This window comes from Phalacrocorax aristotelis, chromosome 3, assembly GCF_949628215.1.
Source record: "Phalacrocorax aristotelis chromosome 3, bGulAri2.1, whole genome shotgun sequence".
Lineage (NCBI taxonomy): Eukaryota > Metazoa > Chordata > Aves > Suliformes > Phalacrocoracidae > Phalacrocorax > Phalacrocorax aristotelis.
This window is the reverse complement of record NC_134278.1, coordinates 55,690,896-55,710,764: the sequence shown is the minus strand read 5'-3', so window position 1 is coordinate 55,710,764 and position 19,869 is coordinate 55,690,896. Positions and strand designations below refer to the sequence as shown.

Sequence of the window (19,869 nt, the reverse complement as noted above, 5' to 3'; positions counted from 1 at the left end):
ATTTGATCCATTTTGGAAAGTGTGGGAACTGCTTAAAATAGTTTAATATTTTTTTGACTCATTCTAGCAGCTGTGAGTACTTCACTTTTCCCCATGCATAGAGGGGATTGAATTAACTCTTCAAACAGAAAGAGGGAGGATAAAGGTAATTCTGTAAGAAAAATGTTGGAGTGATAGTTTGGAGAAAAACTTACCTGATCTTGGTTTTGAATACCAGTAAAGCTAAGCTGCAAGAAGGGCTAAAACATAGATGATAATTTGTGATCATTAGGTTTTTCTTTTGATAGGAGGAGGATTCAGCTGGTCACCTACAAATGCATAGATTTTTAACATATTCTAGGAACTTAGTTCATGTTCTGAGGGCTTCCTCTTTGGCGTTTATATTAATTTCAAGCATAACTTAATGTGTTTATTTTCCTAGTTGTTCCCCTCTTCATATTGTAAGTGATAAACTTTCCAAGTTTAAAAGGTAGCCTTCTCCTCTGCAGTTATGATATGGAAGTGAATGGAAACTAAGAATATCATTTTGTGTTTCTCTGGGGTGAATAGTGCATTGAGTCCAAAGACAAAGAGGCAAGCCAGCATAGCAGGCATGAGGTAATATATGTAGTCTGCGTGCCAAACGTGAAATTAGAAACATCTGCAGTTTGTATTTTGAAGTTCTGTTTTATGCAAATGCTCTATCTGGAAGCGGAAAACTCACAGGAGTGCCATCAATAATTGCACTAAATTCCTGGTCTTGTTCCTGTCAGTGATCAAATGAAAGCAAACCTCTTTCTTTCCTGACAAAGGTAGGAATTTCATCACTGGGTTGATATTAAATAACTACTGCTAAATGCTGCCTGTATAAAAATCAGTGTGTTACAAATTTTTCTTGTTTTACATGCTTTCCAGAATAGAAATCAGGGAGGCTGAGTCCATCATTATGTACTTTGTCAGTCTAAGGATTTTGCTACCTTTTTAGCTAGTAGAATGCTGTGCTAAACACACCTTTCTGCTACTTGAACAGATTTTGTCCTCCACAGTGAAGCCAGCAGAGATTTATGCCTATCTTGCTCCAGTTTAGAATCTGCCTTGACATGCAGTTTGGCAGTAGGGAAAAGCCTAGTTACTAGCTAGTCGCTGCTAGGCATCAGAAATGTGCCTGTATGCTCCTACACCCTCCCAGTCTGGCACTGCTAGTCTGGCCCCTTGCTGAGCCAGTTTAGGAAATCAAATTAGCAGATAACCTTTTCTGTAAGCAGGGACAGTTTGTTCCTGATTCACTTTCTGTGGGATCTGGAGTGGCAGGGCTTACGCTGGGGAAGCAAAAGCGAGTATGTGGCTGGGAAAGGTGAGCAGCCTCTGCGTAGCAGCTGACCACTAGATCCAATTAGCATTCTCAGCTCAAACCTGTTTTAGCTACCCATATAAGCTAGCCAGCTGGACTCTTTGGAAAGACAGAGCTGGGCCCCTCTTACTTTCTGTGGACTCTGGTGTAGGGGGTTGATAGAGAGCGAGCTACCTGATTACATCTTTAACTGCCATGGCAAGATTCTCTAAAGCTCATCTGTTAGACTGACATATTTATTATTCTTGGTTCCTGTTTTTTCTTCTAGTTTGTAAAGTCATAAAAAACTGTAATGTGTGAAAGTTAACACTGAAATATTATTTTGTATAAAGACAGGTTCTATAGCTATAATTATCTATGATAAGAGATAGTATATTTAGCAACTTCAAGGGGGACGGATGGACACGGGGATATGGGACACTAGCACCAAAATGGTTTAAATTTTAAGGAATTCCAGAGGTAAAAGAAGCTGGAGGCTTGGTGACACAATCTACTTAAAATTTAGCTCTCTTAAGAAATTGGAGCACAAGTTTATATTCCTTAAAACATGACCATAGTCAGGTTCTTTTAATTGATACTGCCAGTCAGGTGTGTGTTTACTTTGAGGATTGTATTTTGAGGATTTTCTTCTTTCTGTTTCTCTCTTGACTTTCATTTTTCTCCTCTACTGTTTATGTTGTGTTTCTCTCTAGTAAATGAATTTTTTTTGCACACGAATAGTACAGAGGACAGGCATGTGCCTTTGTATGCCAGGCAGTATGCTATCAGGCTGTACTAGTAAAAACAATGGTAAAAAGGTCTCTTTCAATATTCTTCTGCTTAAACTCTTGCACTCCTGTGTTTCTTTCCCTGCTTCCTTCTGCATCTGTACATTTTTATCCTTATACTTAGGATTGCGCTAATCAGTTTCTAACTGAAAAACTAGGGGAACTTAAATAGCCTGCAGGCTCTGTCAAGAAAGGACACTAATAAAGGATATCAGGCCTCAGGATGAATCATACTTTAGCTATCTGACATTGTAAAGTGCTTTTGAGAAACTGAAATGTAAAAGTTCAGTAGTTACGGCTGTCGTTTCATCCCATTTTGCCCTGCTGCTTTTTGCACTTAGATTAAGCTGTATCATCCACCTACTCTCAGCTGCGTTCATGTGAAAGGAGGGACTAGGACCTTCTGGTACCTCAGTTCATGGCCAGCTGGTAGAGCCGTGAGCTTCCACCACCTCCAGAGTGTGTGTGAAAAGGGTCCTGGAACTGTCATCTTCCCTGGAAGCATTAGAAACCCTCTCTTACCAGTGTCCTGCTCATGTCAGAAGGGAAGAGGTTGCACTGTAGACCTGAAACTTGTTTTGGACATTTGCATTACTAGAAGTTGCAATTTGTTTTGCAGAAGGGTCATAGAGATGAAGTGCACCTAGCATATATTTGACTAGATGTCAGGGTTGGGATGCCAGTTTTTTAACATTACTTTGAAGAGTATTTATTTGTCCATGTAAGTTTTCTTTTTGCCTGTGTCTACAAGGAACACTTGGTGCCTGGTTCTTTTTATTGTGTCGGGATATCAGATTGAATGAATCCAGCGTATCTTTTGCTTCACCTTTGGTTGAAGGAAGCTGCTGTTGCACCATTCTATCGTTTGACTGTCAGGTTTCTTTAAAAAAACCTATATAAATTTGTTAAAGTATGACATCTGCTCTTGTGTCTACTTTTTGGAAAGGTTTTTGGGTTTGTTTTGTGTTTTTTGTTGTTTTTTTTTTTCAATTTTAAGTTCCCCTGTCTGTTTCCTTTCTCACTATTTGTGTTGCCTTTCCAGCAGTTGAAAAAAGTATAATATTGGCAAAGAACTGTGCATGAAACATGCACCAAAGTGAGGCTTTCTTTAATATTTGAGCAGTAATGATCTTGCAGCTATGATGAGTAAACATAAAAGTTTTCCAACTGAAGTGAGTTTATTCCTACAATACAGGAAATGGTTCACTGAAAGACCGTTTGTGGGTTTGTTTGTAGACTTTTCCTTTTGAAGAGGTCTGTGGTTACTTAGCCATGTGGGACAGGGAGAGAGTGCAAAAGAGAGGCTGGGAAACCTTGAAGGATTTGTTGAGAATGGGGTGAGGGAGAGGTTGCAACTGGGATAAGTTCAACAGTATCAGGGGGCTGTATGAGTAGGCATGGGGGAATTGGGCTGAAGGTGGGTTGACTTATTTCAAAACACTAGTGTATGATTTTCTAGCTTAATTAGTAGGGTTTTGGGTGAAGTTGTTGATGGTGAGGGCGAACCAAATAACTTTGGCAGTGTGTTTGGGCTGAAATGCTGACTTTTTCCTTGAGAGAGCTTCAGGCAGGCTTCAGTGCTGTCGTGGTGTGAAACACTGTACAGCCTGGTCCCATCCATGATGACTGGAGTGAGCTTTGCATAGCTGTCAGTTTTGATAGCAGTGTAGTGACAGTTTCCTTCAGAATCCTTTGGCTTTATAAATTTACACTGGCTGTCATGGGTGATTAATTTCTGGTCACAATCTATGTCAAGGTCATGGCGTGGAATAGAAAAATCAGTATCCTTAAGTTAGGATGTATCTGCTGTGAAACCCAGTTAAGTCTTTTGTTGTCGGTTTCCACTCAGCATCTAGGTAAAATAACAGTATTATAGCGGTCACTTAAAATAATACTTTTTACATTCAAGCATGTTAGAGGTATTTTAGGAACCAAATATTAAGACAGTGCTGTTATTATTTTGTATATGTAGATCATGTGGGATCTGTGCATGCCACTGAAATTAGGAGTGGTAATGATCCAGAATTAACTAGGTGCCTTTTTGCCGGTGATAGCTGACAGCATTCTGTAGCACACAGAAAAAGATACATGTTTTTGTGGAGTGAAATTTCAACAACTGTTCTCTTTTAATAAATAATCTACTTCCTGCACTTTATATACTTAGTTGTTAACTGATCTGTTTTAAATGCCTAAGCTGGAAACACAACACTATGTTGATATATTTAACTGGCCAAACTCAAAGAGGCAGTCAAGTGTTTGTATAAACAAAGCTCCTGGGGAAAATTGTTTGGGATCTTGGATGTATTTTTTTGTCACCTTTGTTTTTGGAAATTACAGCCAGGTAGGATGACACTACTTTTCTTCTGTTAAGTCCTCTGAAAGGTGGATTTTCTTGACCCAGTAAGGAACAATCATAGTCAGATGGTAAGATACAATTTAGCAGCACAAATATCTATTAGAATTTTTTGCTTGGTTTTCTTGCTCCACTCTGTATTTTGGGCAGATGGATGCTAGCTGTCGTTTGGCAGGCTTGAGATCAGAGCAGCAGGGTAAAGCAGGTGTGCTAGCTGAGCAGCGTGGGGACTCCTGTGTATCTTCTTCCCCTCTTACGCTTGGTTCTTTCAGTGTAGGCTGTTTGCTGCATGAAAGATCACGTGTTTACAGAGCTGTTGAAAAGGACGTGGGGAGCATAGAACAGGGTGCATCGCGATTGGTGATTCTTCAGGACTTCTTGGCTCAGGAGGTCGGTTTGGAATAGTGAAACTAATAAGTGAAGTTTTAAATAATGACTTGGACTAATGAGGTCTATAAGGTCTTATTTTATGGGTTATGTTTCCTTATTGCAACTTGTGTAATTACCTTCCCTCAGCGATGAGGAGGGGGTCTGCTCTCTGGCACTTTGAATGGGGACTACAACTTACTGTTGAGACTTAATTATTGAGTCTGTTTCTACTATCTTGTTGCTTTTATTTGGCCATTTATGGGACTGGGTTCAGTTAGCTTTGAAAAGCTCCTTTTCATGTAGACTGTTTCTGTAATGGCCTTGTATTGTGCAGAAACACCATTAGGTGAGCAAGGTAAAACAATGATGCCGGTGTGCAGTGAAACATTAGAAAGTGTAGACTCCTGGAATATGTAATTAGCTATCTTTTTAAAAAAATGCAGCACATTTAATGTCAGGACTTCGGTGGGAGGCAAAAGAGAAAGTGTTTCTTGATCACGTGCAACCTTGTTCTGTTGGCATGTCTGAAATAGGTTAAAAAGCACATACTGTTTGCCTCTTCAAATTCTAAACTAGTTCTGTTTCTTGGGACATACCCTTTTCAAATGCAGAGGCTGTTCCCGAACAGTAGAAGCCCATCGAGTGAGAAAATGAGACTGTTCCACCCCATCCCATCCCCTGTCCATGCCTGTGTACGGGATGGCTATAAGGGAAAGTCGTGATCCTAGTGAGGCACTGTGGGCGTGCTCCAGCTGTGCACAGCCAGCTGTGCATCATGAGGGGGAGTGAGAGGGAGCGCTTGGCTGAAGAGACCCTTCTGGAGCCCAGAGCACCGTGTGGAGAGACTTGAGTAGTTCCCTGCAGAGCCAGATGGGCTCTGGGAGGCCTGCGTTGAGCCAAAGCTAATAAACTGCTGTTGGCGTCATGCTGATCTGTGTGTAGCTATAGATGTATACCAGCACTTACCTCTTTAGGCCTGCTAGCTCAAGAGTCAGGCTTCATGAGGTAACTTAGAAATGCTGAACTGCCCCAGGATGCAAAGGTGTTCCAGGAAGCATTGCATCTGTTCTGTGCTGTGCTAGCAAGTCCTCCTGGACCTGTGCTTCAGCACCGTGCCTGGGGCTTGGTGCATCCCTAGGCTGTGTGCATGTAGGTGTAAAATTGAGAATAGATTATAGTAGGGTATTTTGTGATGTTTTTTATTTCCTCAATTACAGTACCTATAGCGATCCTGATGGGGATGACTGTCTGCCCCCTCTAGTATGTTAAAGTCTTTTTGTCCAGTCTAGTTGCACTGTTTTGTTGCATGTTTTGGCATTTACTGCAACGTGTTTGGAACGCCAGAGACACTGATGAGATGTTAGGAGTATCTTCTTTGCACTGAGTGGTTAAATGCTGGAACAGGCTACCCAGAGAGAGAGATTGTGGAATCTGTGTCCTGGAGGTGTTTAAGGCTCAGCTGGATGGGGCCCTGAGCAGTCTGATCTAATTAGCCTTGCTTTGAGCTGGGGGTTAAAGTAAATGACCTCTGAACGTCCTTTTCTATCTAAGTCCCTCTCTTTCATTCTGCAGTATTTTTAGCTTTTATTCCTCCAAGCTCTACCAAAGTGAAAAGTATCGCTCCCTTTTGGGGAGCTACATATGGGTGGTTATAGGTTCACATATTGAACCTTTGTCTAACCAAGAGATCTAAGAGTTTGAGGCTTAATGCTACCACTACTACACATTAAATCAACACAGCATTATCTGCTGCGTTTCTTTTAACACTTGTTTAATGCCACAAAAGCTGAAATGTCACCAAAGAGTTGAATTGTGGAGAACATCATTATAAAGGGTAAATGAAACTAAATTTTTCTTCTGTAAATGTGTTTTTAAATGTCTCCTATATCAGAACTGTGTCTGACTTAATTAGCTTGGACTCCCATAAGTCGACTTTTTTCTTGCTGGAATAGCTAGATGCAGCCTGAGCAGTATGAAGTGGAACTCTTGTGGAAAGTAGACCTATTTAGAGTGAGGGACAGCAAAATTGCCATTCCCCAAGCAGCCAGAGTGTTTAGTGAAAAATGTGCTGGGTGGTAGGAAAGGAAGAAGCGTCCCAGTTTCCCACTAGCTGTACATGAAACTATCACATTACAGTATGTTAAATGATGACAGAGAGAGGAGGGTATGAAGAATGACACCTGGAGTGTATTCACTTAGGATCTTTGCTGGGACTTTCTTACAGGGTGTGATGGGTGAGCCATGGGCAGTCATGTTCATGTCTGGCTCCTCTGGTCTTCTGTTCTGCTGCCTCACCCTTGGACTTGAAAGCTACTCAGTAATTAAGAGACTTTGGGGAAGGAAAAGCAAAAGATTTAAGAAAGAGCAGGAAATGCATTGCACAAGTACAGCGAAGGGGAGGGAGGACTGAGTGATTCTGAAGGCTGTGAGAAAATATGTTAAAGCGAAGAGGAGGCAGTAACCTCAAAGCAGAATGAAGTTGAGACAAATAAGATGGACAGGCATATCTGAGACCTCCAAGAACCTACTTACAGAAAGCAGACTGTCTTAGATGTCATGTTACAGTTAGAAAGTGCATACAGTAAGGAAGCATGTACTGTATTTCTCCATTTACAAGTGGCTTGGTGAGCAGCTGTTATCATTCTGGCTAGTAGGTCTAGTGATTTGGCTGCTACATGGGGAGTATATATGTATTCATATATATGTGGGGGTTTATATATATAAAACATAGTCATTTTTACGTGCTTTTCTGAACTATTTAATTTACTGGTAAACAAGTACAGCTGGAAATAGCAGCGATCTGCAGATGTCATTGCAGAGGCAAATCACTGTCACGACTTTGGATGGACACTGCTGAAAATGTTTAAATGACCTAAAAATAACCATATGTAGCATAAGAGAGGTTCTATGTGAACTGATACTTCATGAGTCATTTCCTGCTGAGAGCGTTATGCAAAGCTAACTGCTAGAGGGGGTGTATGTATGTGATTATATATAAAATCAAGAGCAGGTCGTGCTTTTTTTCCAAGGTTCTTTATGTGGCTCTGCTGGTTTGGAGTGCGAACATGGTGGTCAGTATTCTGCCTATAAAAAATGCTCAGATTTAGATATTGGTTATTGGAAATTGTGATGGTCCTCTGGGACTGTACTGTGGTGTATTTTCCCCTGAGACTGATTATAAAGTAGGCCATGCATTCTCAAAAATTCCGTGAACAGAAGAACTATTTGTTGCTCTGAGTTGTGCTTTACCAGTTAATACTATAACAGTTGTTTAATTTTGTTTTCTTTTTTATTTAAATAAATCACTAGATGGATAGATGTCTCACAGAGACAGCTTGCGTGCTGCTATGTTCCTGCTTGAGTAGGTAGTCTATCTTTTGATAACTGAATACTACTGATAACAGTGAAACATAATTAATTAGTTGAGATATCAGTGTTAATGATTTCATTGCTGGCTTTATTTTATCACCTCAGTCATGTGGTTTACGCACAGTTGGAAATGGCTGTATTTCACTGGCCAATTCTTCAACTGGTTTCTGTCCTACAATTTGTTCATCTCTCTGATTGTAGTTAAACACTTGCAATGCAAAATTCTGCTGTAAGTTGAGAATTGGTTCTAGAATAGGAATTGTATGATAAGTATTTTGTTAAAGTTAGTGCACAAACAGTTTAAGGGTTATGTTTTTAAACAGTAAAAATTTATTTACTGGGTTTTTTGGGGGATGCTTCCACCTAGTAAAAGGATTGTATTAAAAAAAAACAAAACCACAAAGCATCGGCACAGAGTCTGGCTCAAACCTGAACTATGAAACATGGGATGCAGTTTTCATCTTGATTGGTATTTTGTTGTTGACTTCTCTAGTGTATCTGTAATGACAGACTTCTGGCTTCCTTCTTTGTAGGCTCAGATTATTCCTCAGTTGGATGGTTACCTGGTACTGAACCCCTGTGGCAGTCCACAACCCTTTCATCAAGCGGTCAAAGCAATCCTGTCAGAAGACACAGTATAGCTTCCGACAGCGGGGACACTGGGATTGGTACCTCCTGTTCTGATAGTGTGGAAGGTGAGTTGACACTGTTAAGTTTTGGATGTTTCTGAGAGAGAAACGATCCAAAATGTTTTCAGAATATGTTTCCCAGAATAACAGTAGTTTTCCAAAGCTGTTGAGTACATGCAGTTCTTTGTTTTCCCGGCTGGACCAAGTAATTGTCCTGGTGAGGTTTAATTAATTTACTTCTGCATGAGTTGTATGCATTAACTTGCATCTCTGCCACAAAGCCAGTACTTGTGTTAGATCTTTCGATAACTGCAGTTACAAGAAGTGGCAGATTTATACAGAGAAGTAATATCCTGTGCTACAGTGCTTGATAAACAAGTGGTTAAAGCAGAAAAACTTTTGAGGGAGTTGATGAAAAGACAATGCTTTCTGGTATTTACTGTGTGTGTCAGCAAAGAAAGCTTACTCATTGGGGCTGGAAGGAAAGTGGGGAGTGTTGTCTTCTCCTTTCTTCTTTGAGAAGTATGTTTACATCTTATTGCATGGCATTTGACACATAATCAAAGATCGTAAGGAAAGTCAACGGTATCTAAAGGTTTTTGAAACTTAGTTTGGGCTAAATCATGATTACTCAAAGTTGATCTTATCAGCGAGGGGTTTAGCCTCTAAGGTAACAGGATCATCATAACATTGGCACCCACCCTGTGGAATGTGTCACTGGAATTAAGCCTGAATGAGAGACAAGGCCGGGAATAAGGCTTGAGGTTTTATTGCACAGCCTTATTTCCCAGCAGGATTTTCGAAAACTAAGGTAATGACAGCTGGACTATGATATTCTTTTCTGCCTGGTAAATTTGTCAAAAGGGGTAGCTGAAATGAGGAAGAACAGGAAGAAACAGTAGACATGAAGCAAGGAATGCTGAATCAATGTAAGAGACAGAAATCTCTATAGAGGGGCTGAGCAATACTGAGGAGAGGTCCAAATGCCTCAGTTAAGTCTGTCAGGCCTCTCTGCACATAAGGAAATCCATTCCACCCTCTTCCTGTTGCATCTGTCAGTTGGAAAGGAACTCTGTAGGAGAGTCCTCATAGCTTTCTTTCTGCTTACTTTCATTTCTAAACCTTTATTGGCTTTGGCAGAATAAAGATTTTAGTCAAATACTCAAATTCTTGGGTGTAAAACTGAAATAGTAAGTCGTTATTAATGTAGAAGCCTTATTGCTTTTTCTTTTTTATTTTAAGAGATGTAGGGAGAATAAAGCTTTCTCATAGTGCGCATATATGTAGGTTTACAATTGGGCTCACCCAAGTATTGCACAATAGTATTTTAAGATGCAGTATTTGAATTAAAAACATGCTCTTCCCTCCCCTGCTTTGAGGGCTTTCCCATTTGAGGGGTGGGAGGAAGGAGAGGAAATGAAACAGCACCTCATCATCAGATGTCTTTCTGGCTAAAGAGCAGAACTGAACAACTGTTGTTGGGGGTGGGGGGTGGGGCAGTGAGGGATGACACACTGATACAATCACAAGTTTGATAGGCATTTTTTTACCAGTTAACTAATAACTCTGTCCATTTGCATGCTCTTAATAGAGCATTTCTACAAGCTGCTTTTGGGGTTTCTCAAAGTAAAAAGGGAAAAATTGCAACCACAGATAGTTTGTGAAGTTTGTGCCTCTGGCAGTGCTTGACAATGGTCAGTTCTGTACCCTCAATGTTATTGATTTCCTGCCACCTTGCCTGAAAAACTTATAAGCAGCAGAAGAAAAAAGTTGGGGGAAAAAAAAAGGGAGGGAAACCTAAATGAAAAATGAAACTTAATGGAAGGAGCATATGACAGGTTTGGAAATGGAATGTGTAGTTACGTTTTTAGTGGAAAGTAGTGTTGCCTATGATACCTAGTTGTTGGCATATGTCAAGCTGCCTCCTCCCTGAATCCACAGAAAGAAGAGAGTATCGTTGTGATCTGTGGGACTGCCAGGCCAAGCTGGTAATTGCAGACTTGATGCTGGCCATCTGCTCTCAATATGGTGCTTGGGAAGAAGCCCTTGGAGATTTTTCGGAAGGGAATTTCTTTCACAAGTCAGCAGATCATTACAGTTTTTAACAATGCTCAGAGAATGAAGTGTGGCTTTGCGATTTCCTTTCTATTATGCCTACTAAATATAAAAAACTTTAATTTCAGAATTAAAGCAGATTTTAATTCTGAAATTAAGTCGCAGGTGAAATGACTTGTGCGGATGTGTAGTTAATAGTAAATACTCTGGTGCAGACTGTGGAGCTCCGATGCATTTTTAAGACTGTTTTTACTGTTGTTCCTTGCATCTTACATGTTTCTTTTAATTTGTCGTCTTACTCATACTTCATTACAGGAGCATTCGCTCTCTTTGAAAGTGCAGGTTTTAAAGAATAATGCCAAGTGGGTCTTGTGTTTGGCTCAAACCAGTATGATTTGGAGGGGAGAGGGGCTTTGACAGAGGCAAGAGGAAGAGAAATCTTTTACATTAAAATGTATTTGGTTGGTTGTCTCTATATTATGTTGTACAAAGATAGGAAGATTAGGAAATGAAATGACTAGTTGAGTTTTGTTACTGAGGTTGAGCAATGTTGATGTGCCCTGGGGGAAGCTGAAGGGAAAAATTTAGAAATTGTAAATGTGTGGATGTTAGTTTGGGCAAAAGAGATCTTAAATTTCTAATTCAGACTTCTCCTGACTTAAGGAGTCATGTAAAAAGGCATTTTTATCTCTGTGTAAACCACAGTTAATGTGGTTGGGTGGATGGGTTGGTTGGTTTGTTTCCTTCCAGTAAGTGGTTCTGGATTAGGATCAGCTTTTGAGCAAGATAAAAGTAGTTACTGTATTCTGTGTGGAGCAGGAGGAAAATATTTTTATAGTCTTTTCCAGGTTCTTTGCTCTTTAAACTTACCTCTGCGTTGACCTTAAGTCAACTCTGTTGTTACTGTTTTCAACTTATCCTGTACAAGTCTGACTGAATAGTTTACTCTTGGGCATTGATTGCAGCTAGTCTTCAGAAAAATGTCATACTCTCTGTTAAGAAATATGGCGGAAGCAAAATATAGAGCCCTATGAAACTGTTGAAAAGTTATTGCGTTTCTGGTAGAGTAGGAGGTTGTGTTCAGGATGAACTGCATGGGAGAAAAGATTTTAGTTGGTGGCCAACAGCTGATCAATTATCAGTAAAGACTGTCTGACCCTTCTTGTTCTTGTTTTCATTCTCACTGGCAGCTCTGAAATTGGCAGGCTTAACATTTGTGGCTTATGCTCATAGGGACAAAAGATTAGCTCCCAACATCAAACAGCTGACAGGTGTACTTTGTGTTTCAACTTCAGACTTCGAGCAAATGACTGTTGATACTATTTCAGAAGTGAAGCTAAAATAGGAAACAAGGTTAAGGGGTGGTGGGTGGCAGAAAAAAGCCTCTCTTTCAATGAAAAAGTAGAGGTATAAAGTTCTGACAACTTTCAGTTACAGGATCTTGTGTCTTATATATGTGCAACTCAGAAGCCTTTCAAATGGAAGCAGGTTCCAGAAGGAGCTGTGAAATGAAATTTAGAATTCTTTTGATGTAGGAAACGTGATGGTGAACTTCTAAATTATGACTTCTCTAATTCTCTGTCTACATAATATGCATGGTCTTGATTAAAGTGCTTCTTTTACAGTCTAGTATGTCTATTGGGGAAAAAGGCGTGAGATACTTTATGGAAATGTGCAACACATTCATGAAGCACAATGTTTCCTATGCTCCATCAGCAATAATAGCATTTATACTTGGAGCTTTAAATAACCATTGTAACACCTATGCTGGTCATCCATCAGTCTCTGTATAACCATTCTTTCAGTAGTATTTATGTAGTAAACATGAAGTCTATATTTTAAGCATTTTTGAGACTGTTTTTATTTATATGACTTAATTAAAGAATCTGGGTCTTATCAGAAATTAAATGGGCTGTAAACCTCAGCAGAGCTGTTTCCCCTGTACACATTCTGAGTTTTGCCTTTTGGACAGGAGGGATAAGAACCTGATATTAATGCGACAAGGTGCAGGGCCCATGGCTCTTGCAGGCCAAAACATCTTCCTCCATCAGATAAGCTTGCTGTTCGGTGGGAAGTTCCTCGTAAAGCAGATCTTTCTCCCTTAAATAGGATTCTTGATTTACCATTTCTGGTTGCAAATTAATAGGCATGAAAATTCATAAAGGTTGCTTTCCTGAAGAGAGAGATTGGATGCAGAGTATCAGAGTTACTACTTTTTTTACTGGGGAGTTGGTGTTCTGCTAGCTTATCTTTTTAAAAAAACTTTATTTAAAAATACACCCCTCCCCCAAATGCTGATTTAAGATGGATGGGTAATTGTGTCATTTTCATATAGAAATCTGAATAGGTGTGGTCTGTTCACATATTAACGTGTGGTTCCACAGCTGTATATATAGGTTGCCTTTGGGAGAGGAGTTTCACAAGTAGTGGTTCAGGGAGTATTGTGGACTAGATGCAGCACGCTTGATATATTGTCTCACTGCATTTTGTATAGATGTGACTCCTCTGGAATGCTTAACTGATAGATTAGGAACCTGGTGTAATGCAATGAGGGCAGGGAACTCTCTTTGTCTCTAATTTTGATTGGAATATGTTACCTTTCTATCGGATTAAAAAAAAGCTAATTAGTTCAATTTAATTGTAGCATTTCTTGGTACACCTGGGACCGTGGTACAGCCAGCTTCAAAGCGATTTGATTTTGCTATTTCAAGCAGTCTTCTTCCAGCAGATCCTGAGCATGGTATTCCTAACACTCCTCCCTGTCCCCTGCTGCTTTCCACCACACCCCCCCCCTTTTTTTTTTTTTAAGAAAAAAAAAAATCTAATAAATACAGCCGATTAATATCGTGAAAGGCAGAGCTGGATTTCCGGAGACAAAATCTGAGTGTCTTGGGGAGGGCTGTTTTGTTTAGCTTAGCATGCTGCTAAAGATAATAGGATTGAGAATGCGTAGAGGTTAAATACTAGTTTGTGCGATCAGTTTTGATGTCAGGAAGGTGCAATAGCACAAGGATCCTAGATCTTGAGAGCTGACAATGTACTTTGTGCTCATTGTCTACTGTGCTCAGTAATGTGGAACATGATGGATTTTCAGACAAGTCCCTGAACTTACTTGAGTTGAGGTTAATCTTTATGCTTTTGGATCCTGGCAAGTAGTGGTGTAAGTTTGGTGAAGTAGTTGGATTATTTGGAGGTTAGAAAATAATGATGTTTGAGGCATTCTCCCTTCGTTTCCTTCCTCCCTGCTTGCCAACTTTCACCTTGTGAAGCAGTGTCCTGCCCTCTGTGAGTCAGCCTTATTGTGTTACTTGGATATTATCTATCCTGACAATCAGAAATGTGCACTTCACTTAAGCCTGTACTAGACCTAGTTCCTTGTAAAAGAGGTACTGTCATCCCTTGCTAGAATGAGTGCCTATACTTCTGAGGGGAATATAAATATTAATGCTCAGAGCTTGCTGTTTGTTTTCTGAGGGTTTTTTTGGTAGGATTTGAACATGGGTTATTTCAGAATTCTAGTAACTGATTTCCAGGATTTAATGGATAGGAAAAAATGATGCTAATTAGGTTTTCCAGTAAAATAAGACATGGGGAAATTGCTTCAAGTGACGGTAGCATACTCCCTTTGTACTTTGAATTTGAAAATGACTTGAACTAAAGGCACTCACTAATTCCACATGTGAACGTTCTGCAGAGAGAAATAGATGCTTCTTTAACTTCATACTTTGTCTTCTTTGTGATAGTTCCTCCATAGAAACAAGCTTACAGTATGCACATGCTCAGTTTGACTCACATAAAAAAATCCTGCTAGTATTTTTTCCAGCTAGTGGGAGTTTCTGCCCAATGAACTTCAGTGAATTTTGCCTTCAGCTAACATCAGTACTTGGTTTTTAGAAAGCTGACTTCTGTTCAGTCTGATCAGAAATAATTAAGTGAAAATAAATTGTGCTTACTTAGGACTTGGCAGCATTTGCTTTCATACTGTACAAAAAGTTATGTCTATCATGTATATTTTGGAAGTTATGTCACTGTTTGACTTATATCAGAATGAATGTGTTTGAGATGGTGTGGGATGTTGTCCCCAGCTGGCAGGTAGGTCCCCGTGCAACCTCCCCCCCCGTCCCCCCCTCCCCCCCAGTGGGATGAGGGAGAAGATCAGAAGAGCAAAAGCAAGGAAAAAACCCCAAACTTGTGGGTTGAGCTAAAGGCAGTTTAATAAGTGAAAGAAAAACCTACCAAACAAGAATCAAGTGATGCAAAAGCACCATCAGCAGACCAATGCCCAGCCAGTCTCCTAGCAACAAGTACTTTGGGGAAAAAACTCCCCCCAGTTTGATTGCTGAGCATGATGTTATATTGTATGGAATCTCTTCAGTATTTCAGGTCAACTGTCCCAACTGTGTCTTCTCCCAATCTCTTGTGCACCCCGTTGCCAGGGTGGCAGAGGCCTTGATGCTGTGTAAGTACTCTACAGCAACAGCTGAGACACTGGTGTGTTAGCAACACTGTTTTGGTCACCAGTGTAAAACACAGCACCACAGGGGCTGCTATGAAGAAAATTAACTCTGTCCCAGCCAAACCCAGTACAATCTCTGCCCCTTATTCCATATCATTTGCATCATGCTCAGGTGAAATCTTGGGGAGTTGTTTTTAATATGTCCTGTAATCTGTATTTTTGGAGTGTGGTGGATAACTGGCATTCTGGTGGGAAAATAAGGAGCATCATAGACTGATCTTGTCTCTGTTTAGGTTAGTATCTCGAGACCTGGGTATGCCAAGTATTGTACATCTCTGCTGAGAGATTTCTTGGAGGACTTTGCACTTTTCCTTGCTACTGTTAAGTCAAAGAAAACTTTGGCCTACATTCAGCAGCTCTGTAACTCAGGATCCCTTGAAGCAAACAGGAGTGAGACCAGTTTCAGAACAGCAAAAGAGAGGAACATTTAGCGGTGTAACCTACCTTTGTATGAACACTGGAAACATTCTGTAGCTAGTCATTGTTTAGTGTACATATTCAAGTAGCATTTGCAGCCTTATATGAAAAAAAAATCACAGGACTCCTTTTTAATCCTTTCCACTATAGACAAAGTAGTGCACGTAGCGATAGACTGTAGTGATTTGGGATGTAGGCAGTGAGTTGATTATAACCTGCTGCTGAGCAAGAAAAGCCCTGTGCTGCTGCCTGGAGTTCTAGCTCAGGACTTGACAGAGAAGACTGGTTGTACCCTCCAGAGAAAGGTTTGTAAATCCCTGGTTTTTAACAGTTTTACAACACTGCCGTTTTCTGGAGGGCTTATGTTTTGCTCTTAGTCTTTATTCAACAGAACTGTTTCTACCTTAATGTATGCACAGATAAAACCCTTGGGTTTTTTTTTAAAGTGTGAAGTCCAGTTAGTGTGTTTAACATCATCCTTTATTTTAGCTATGATTTCAGTGTAAAAAGATTTTTGAAGTAGAATGTAAAAGTTCCCTGTTAAAGAGAACCTTTTTCAGGGCCTCCCTTGTGTTTCTATGAGCTTCTGTGATAAGTCAGGTGGGCTTTTTACATCAGTTCTGGCAGTATAAAGGTAGCAGTGAGAAAGAACCATGTGCAGAGACTACTCTTACATGAAGCGTAGTTACTCCATCTCACTTTGTCACTGACTTTCTTCACATTAGGGGAATTAAGTGTATGAGAAAGTGAGAAGTATGCAGCAAATTACAAGTTTCATTAGGTAGCCCAGGTTTTGGATGGAATGAAACAGTCTGAGTTGTGGGGACTGGTAAGGGGAGGAAAAAAAAAAGCCTGCAAGAATGCTTGACTGTCTACTCATGAGCAGTTTGTTTGCAGTAACCTCACCTGTGTGATAGTTGGTAACAGCTGGACTGTTAATTTTCAGGCAGAATTAGGTGCAAATTTGTTGCATTTGGTATGTTAAATTCCTTGGAGAACTGTGACTGGTTTGTTTTTAAAGCAACTATTGTCATTGTGGTTTCTCTTTTCACCATCTTAAATGCTTCTTACCCAATCAAACTTAGAAGGAAAATTGGTGTGGGTTTTTCCCAATGAAAACATGGTAAATGAAATCTTTAGGGTTTTTTCTTTTCTTCCTTTTAAAGGGCTGACATAAGATTTTGTGATGACAATGATTGCATTTGTGTCAGCTGCAGGCGTGGAAGTCTGCATTGTAGAAGTATAGTTGGCTACACAGAGGTCACTTCTTTGCCACTGAAAGGCAATAACGCCTCGTTCTAGAAAGTGTCTTTTCATTGAGTACTTGGCAGATTTGAATGTATGAAAAATATGAGTTGAGATGATGATGATGAAGTTGATCTGTATTTTTTTACGTTATATTAAGCTATCAACAGCCGTCAGCAATCTTTTGGTTAATTACAGAGGTTTTTGCTTTCTTACCTGTCCATTGACTTTTAGGAATTGCTTTAAAAAGTTATACACATGTATTTTTTCATTCATTCAGACTGAAGAGAACTAGGACGTATAATTTGAGATGAGTAGAGGTTGGAATAAACCTAGAAAAAACAGGGCTGTCTAGTTTAAATGGATTTGTTAATCTGTAAGAATAATCTTAGCGGCTTCTTCGTAATAAGTTATTCCAGTTTGAGGTAATATTACAGTAATTAGAAGTTCTCCTAAATATGTTTTTCTTTAAATGTAGGTGTTAGTTTTTGTAAGTATTGAATTGTAGTCCTTAAAAGTGTACAGGAAGTATAATCTTCTCTTCCTGCTGTGTTGAAGAGGAAATTGCAGATGAAACCCCAGTCACCTGTGTACTGTGGTATTAAATATTTGCTCTGTTTTTGTTGTCCTTAGACACTTTCAAAGCTCCTGGAGCTGATAGTAATACTCTCACATGATCTCATTACATTGTCATGCTACTTATAAAGGTTGTTTCTTGTTTGTCTCCACAGTACCTAGAATGCGTGACCCTTTTTCACAGCCTCGTACTGGGAGCTACAATGTAATTATACTGCAGTTTCAGAGACATGGGGATTTGTGTCTTCCTTTAGGTACACTTATGTACTTGTAATAGCTTATTTACCCTGGTTTGCAGTTCTTTCATATTTTCAGCTAAAAATACAAGCGTAAAAGTAGCATGTCATTGATTCATTGTAAATACAAGTGTTTGAAGAAAATTGAGCAATGAATGGGTGCTAAAGTGAATTCGGCATTAAAGTTGGGTCTTAATGGAAGAAAAAAAAAGACTTTCCAATACAGGAGTATATAAGCAGATTTAATTTCTTTGATAGCTCATAATTTTACTGTTTTTTGTTCTTACCAGTAATGAGGTTTTAGGCATGTGGTGAGAGAAGAAGGTTTCTTAATTCCAAAACTACTTGTGTTTAAGAAGAATTGGCTTGAAATCTATCAGGAGAGTGGAGGTGAGAACATCTCCTGAGTAGATGTTCCTCCGTGTGAAATTTAGCTTTATAGCTGTGTACAAAAGATCATAATTGTAGATTATATTATTTTAAAATAACCTGGAAGAAGTCTGTACATAGTCTGAAGGATAGTTGTAGTTACACAAAACAGAGACAAGGCTCTCATGTTCAGTTTATGCCAACACCATATGAGCTATTTGCTGTGTTCATTGGGATGTGCTGGGTAGCACCAGGTGACCTGTTATGAGGATCAGCAGTTGGTATTTAGAACTGGGCTGAAATGTTGCTTAAGATTTGTTTTCTTGTGGCTCTCTTGTTAAGATCTAGACAGTATCAGTAGTGTTGGTATTGCCAGGAAGAAAAAAGCCTAAAAACTGGAGGCCCTGTGTTCCCTTCTGGCTGCAGGATGGTCATTGAAATGTAGCAGTAAATAGCCTTTTGATTGCAGGGTGAGAGAGTTTCATTTGAGAGAAAGTCTTTTCACCTCTAACTTTAACAATAGAAGAGCAAAAGCATTATGGTACAGATAGGACATCTGAATATGCTGCAGTTTTAAGCCAGTTACTAAGAAAACCTTAGGATATATCTCAATTTAAAAAGTACCTTTTTTTTACTTTGTATCATGATGACTTGTCAGTGAAACTGGAAAAAATGTTTAAACTTTGAAAGAGTAGGTTTTTAAATGTGGGGTTTTTTAAAATATATTTTTAATTGTGTAATAAGTCGTGCCTGCTGCTCTTCAACTCCTCAGTTTTCTGCCGCTGATGCTCTTTTTATTTTACTTAAAATTGGGCTTGAAGTTGGATCTGTTTTGTCTGGATATAGGTTCTGGACTTGCTTTTGTCCAGAATTATATTTACTTAGAAGGCTGAAGTTGATCCTCCTCCTGTGGATGGCAGAATATTGGCCCCTATGAGAAGAAATGTGTCTTGATTTGGCTTAGTTGGGTTTTGTTTGTTTGCTTGGGGTTTTTTTTGTTGGTTTTTTTTTTTCTTTTCTTTTTCCTTTTCCTGTTAGCAGTGTTTGGGTTGGTTTGTTTTAATGAAACCCCCAAGCAAAACCCACAGCTCTTCTCTTTACTGCGAAATCCTCCCATATTCCCCACCCCCACAGTGAGCATAAATCCTCTCATGAGGAGGCCCCATGGAGGCTTTGTGAAGGTTTGCTGGTTTTTGTACCCTCTATTGATAATAAACCTCTCAAAGTATGTTCTTGCCTCTTGACTACTTTGAAATTGTTGGAGGGGAAAAAAAGCTTCCATTAAAGATTATTTTTCCACTGTAGTTTTATATTCTTGTATTGTAGTTATCCTTGTAGTTGGTTGAAAAGTTAATGCCTCATTCTGCTTATGAAAACAAATACAACTTTTGTAATGAGTAGCTTTTTAGTGAATATTCAAGCTTTTTCTGCAGAAAAACTCTTTGAGGCAACCCTGGTAGGAAATGTTAGTCATGTAGCTCTAAAGACTGTCTTCTGTGAATGTGTGTGTGTTGTTTTGAAAATGCCTATTAACTAGCAAGATCAGGGGAAAAAAATCAAAAGGCAATTTAGCGTATAAGTAAGGATAAAATTATGTATATTCTCAGAGGGAGAAAGATGATTGGCAAGAAAAAGATG

At 39.5% G+C, this 19,869-nt stretch overlaps 1 protein-coding gene across 1 annotated transcript in view; it reads left to right on the top strand.

Moving 5' to 3' along the window:
- Positions 1–19,869, top strand: part of CEP85L (centrosomal protein 85L) — a 119,448-nt gene that overhangs the window by 8,629 nt on the left and 90,950 nt on the right. Inside the window, exon 2 of the mRNA XM_075087514.1 lies at positions 8,722–8,883. Within this exon, the coding sequence (XP_074943615.1) occupies positions 8,722–8,883 (162 nt within the window). The remainder of the gene's footprint in view (positions 1–8,721; positions 8,884–19,869) is intronic.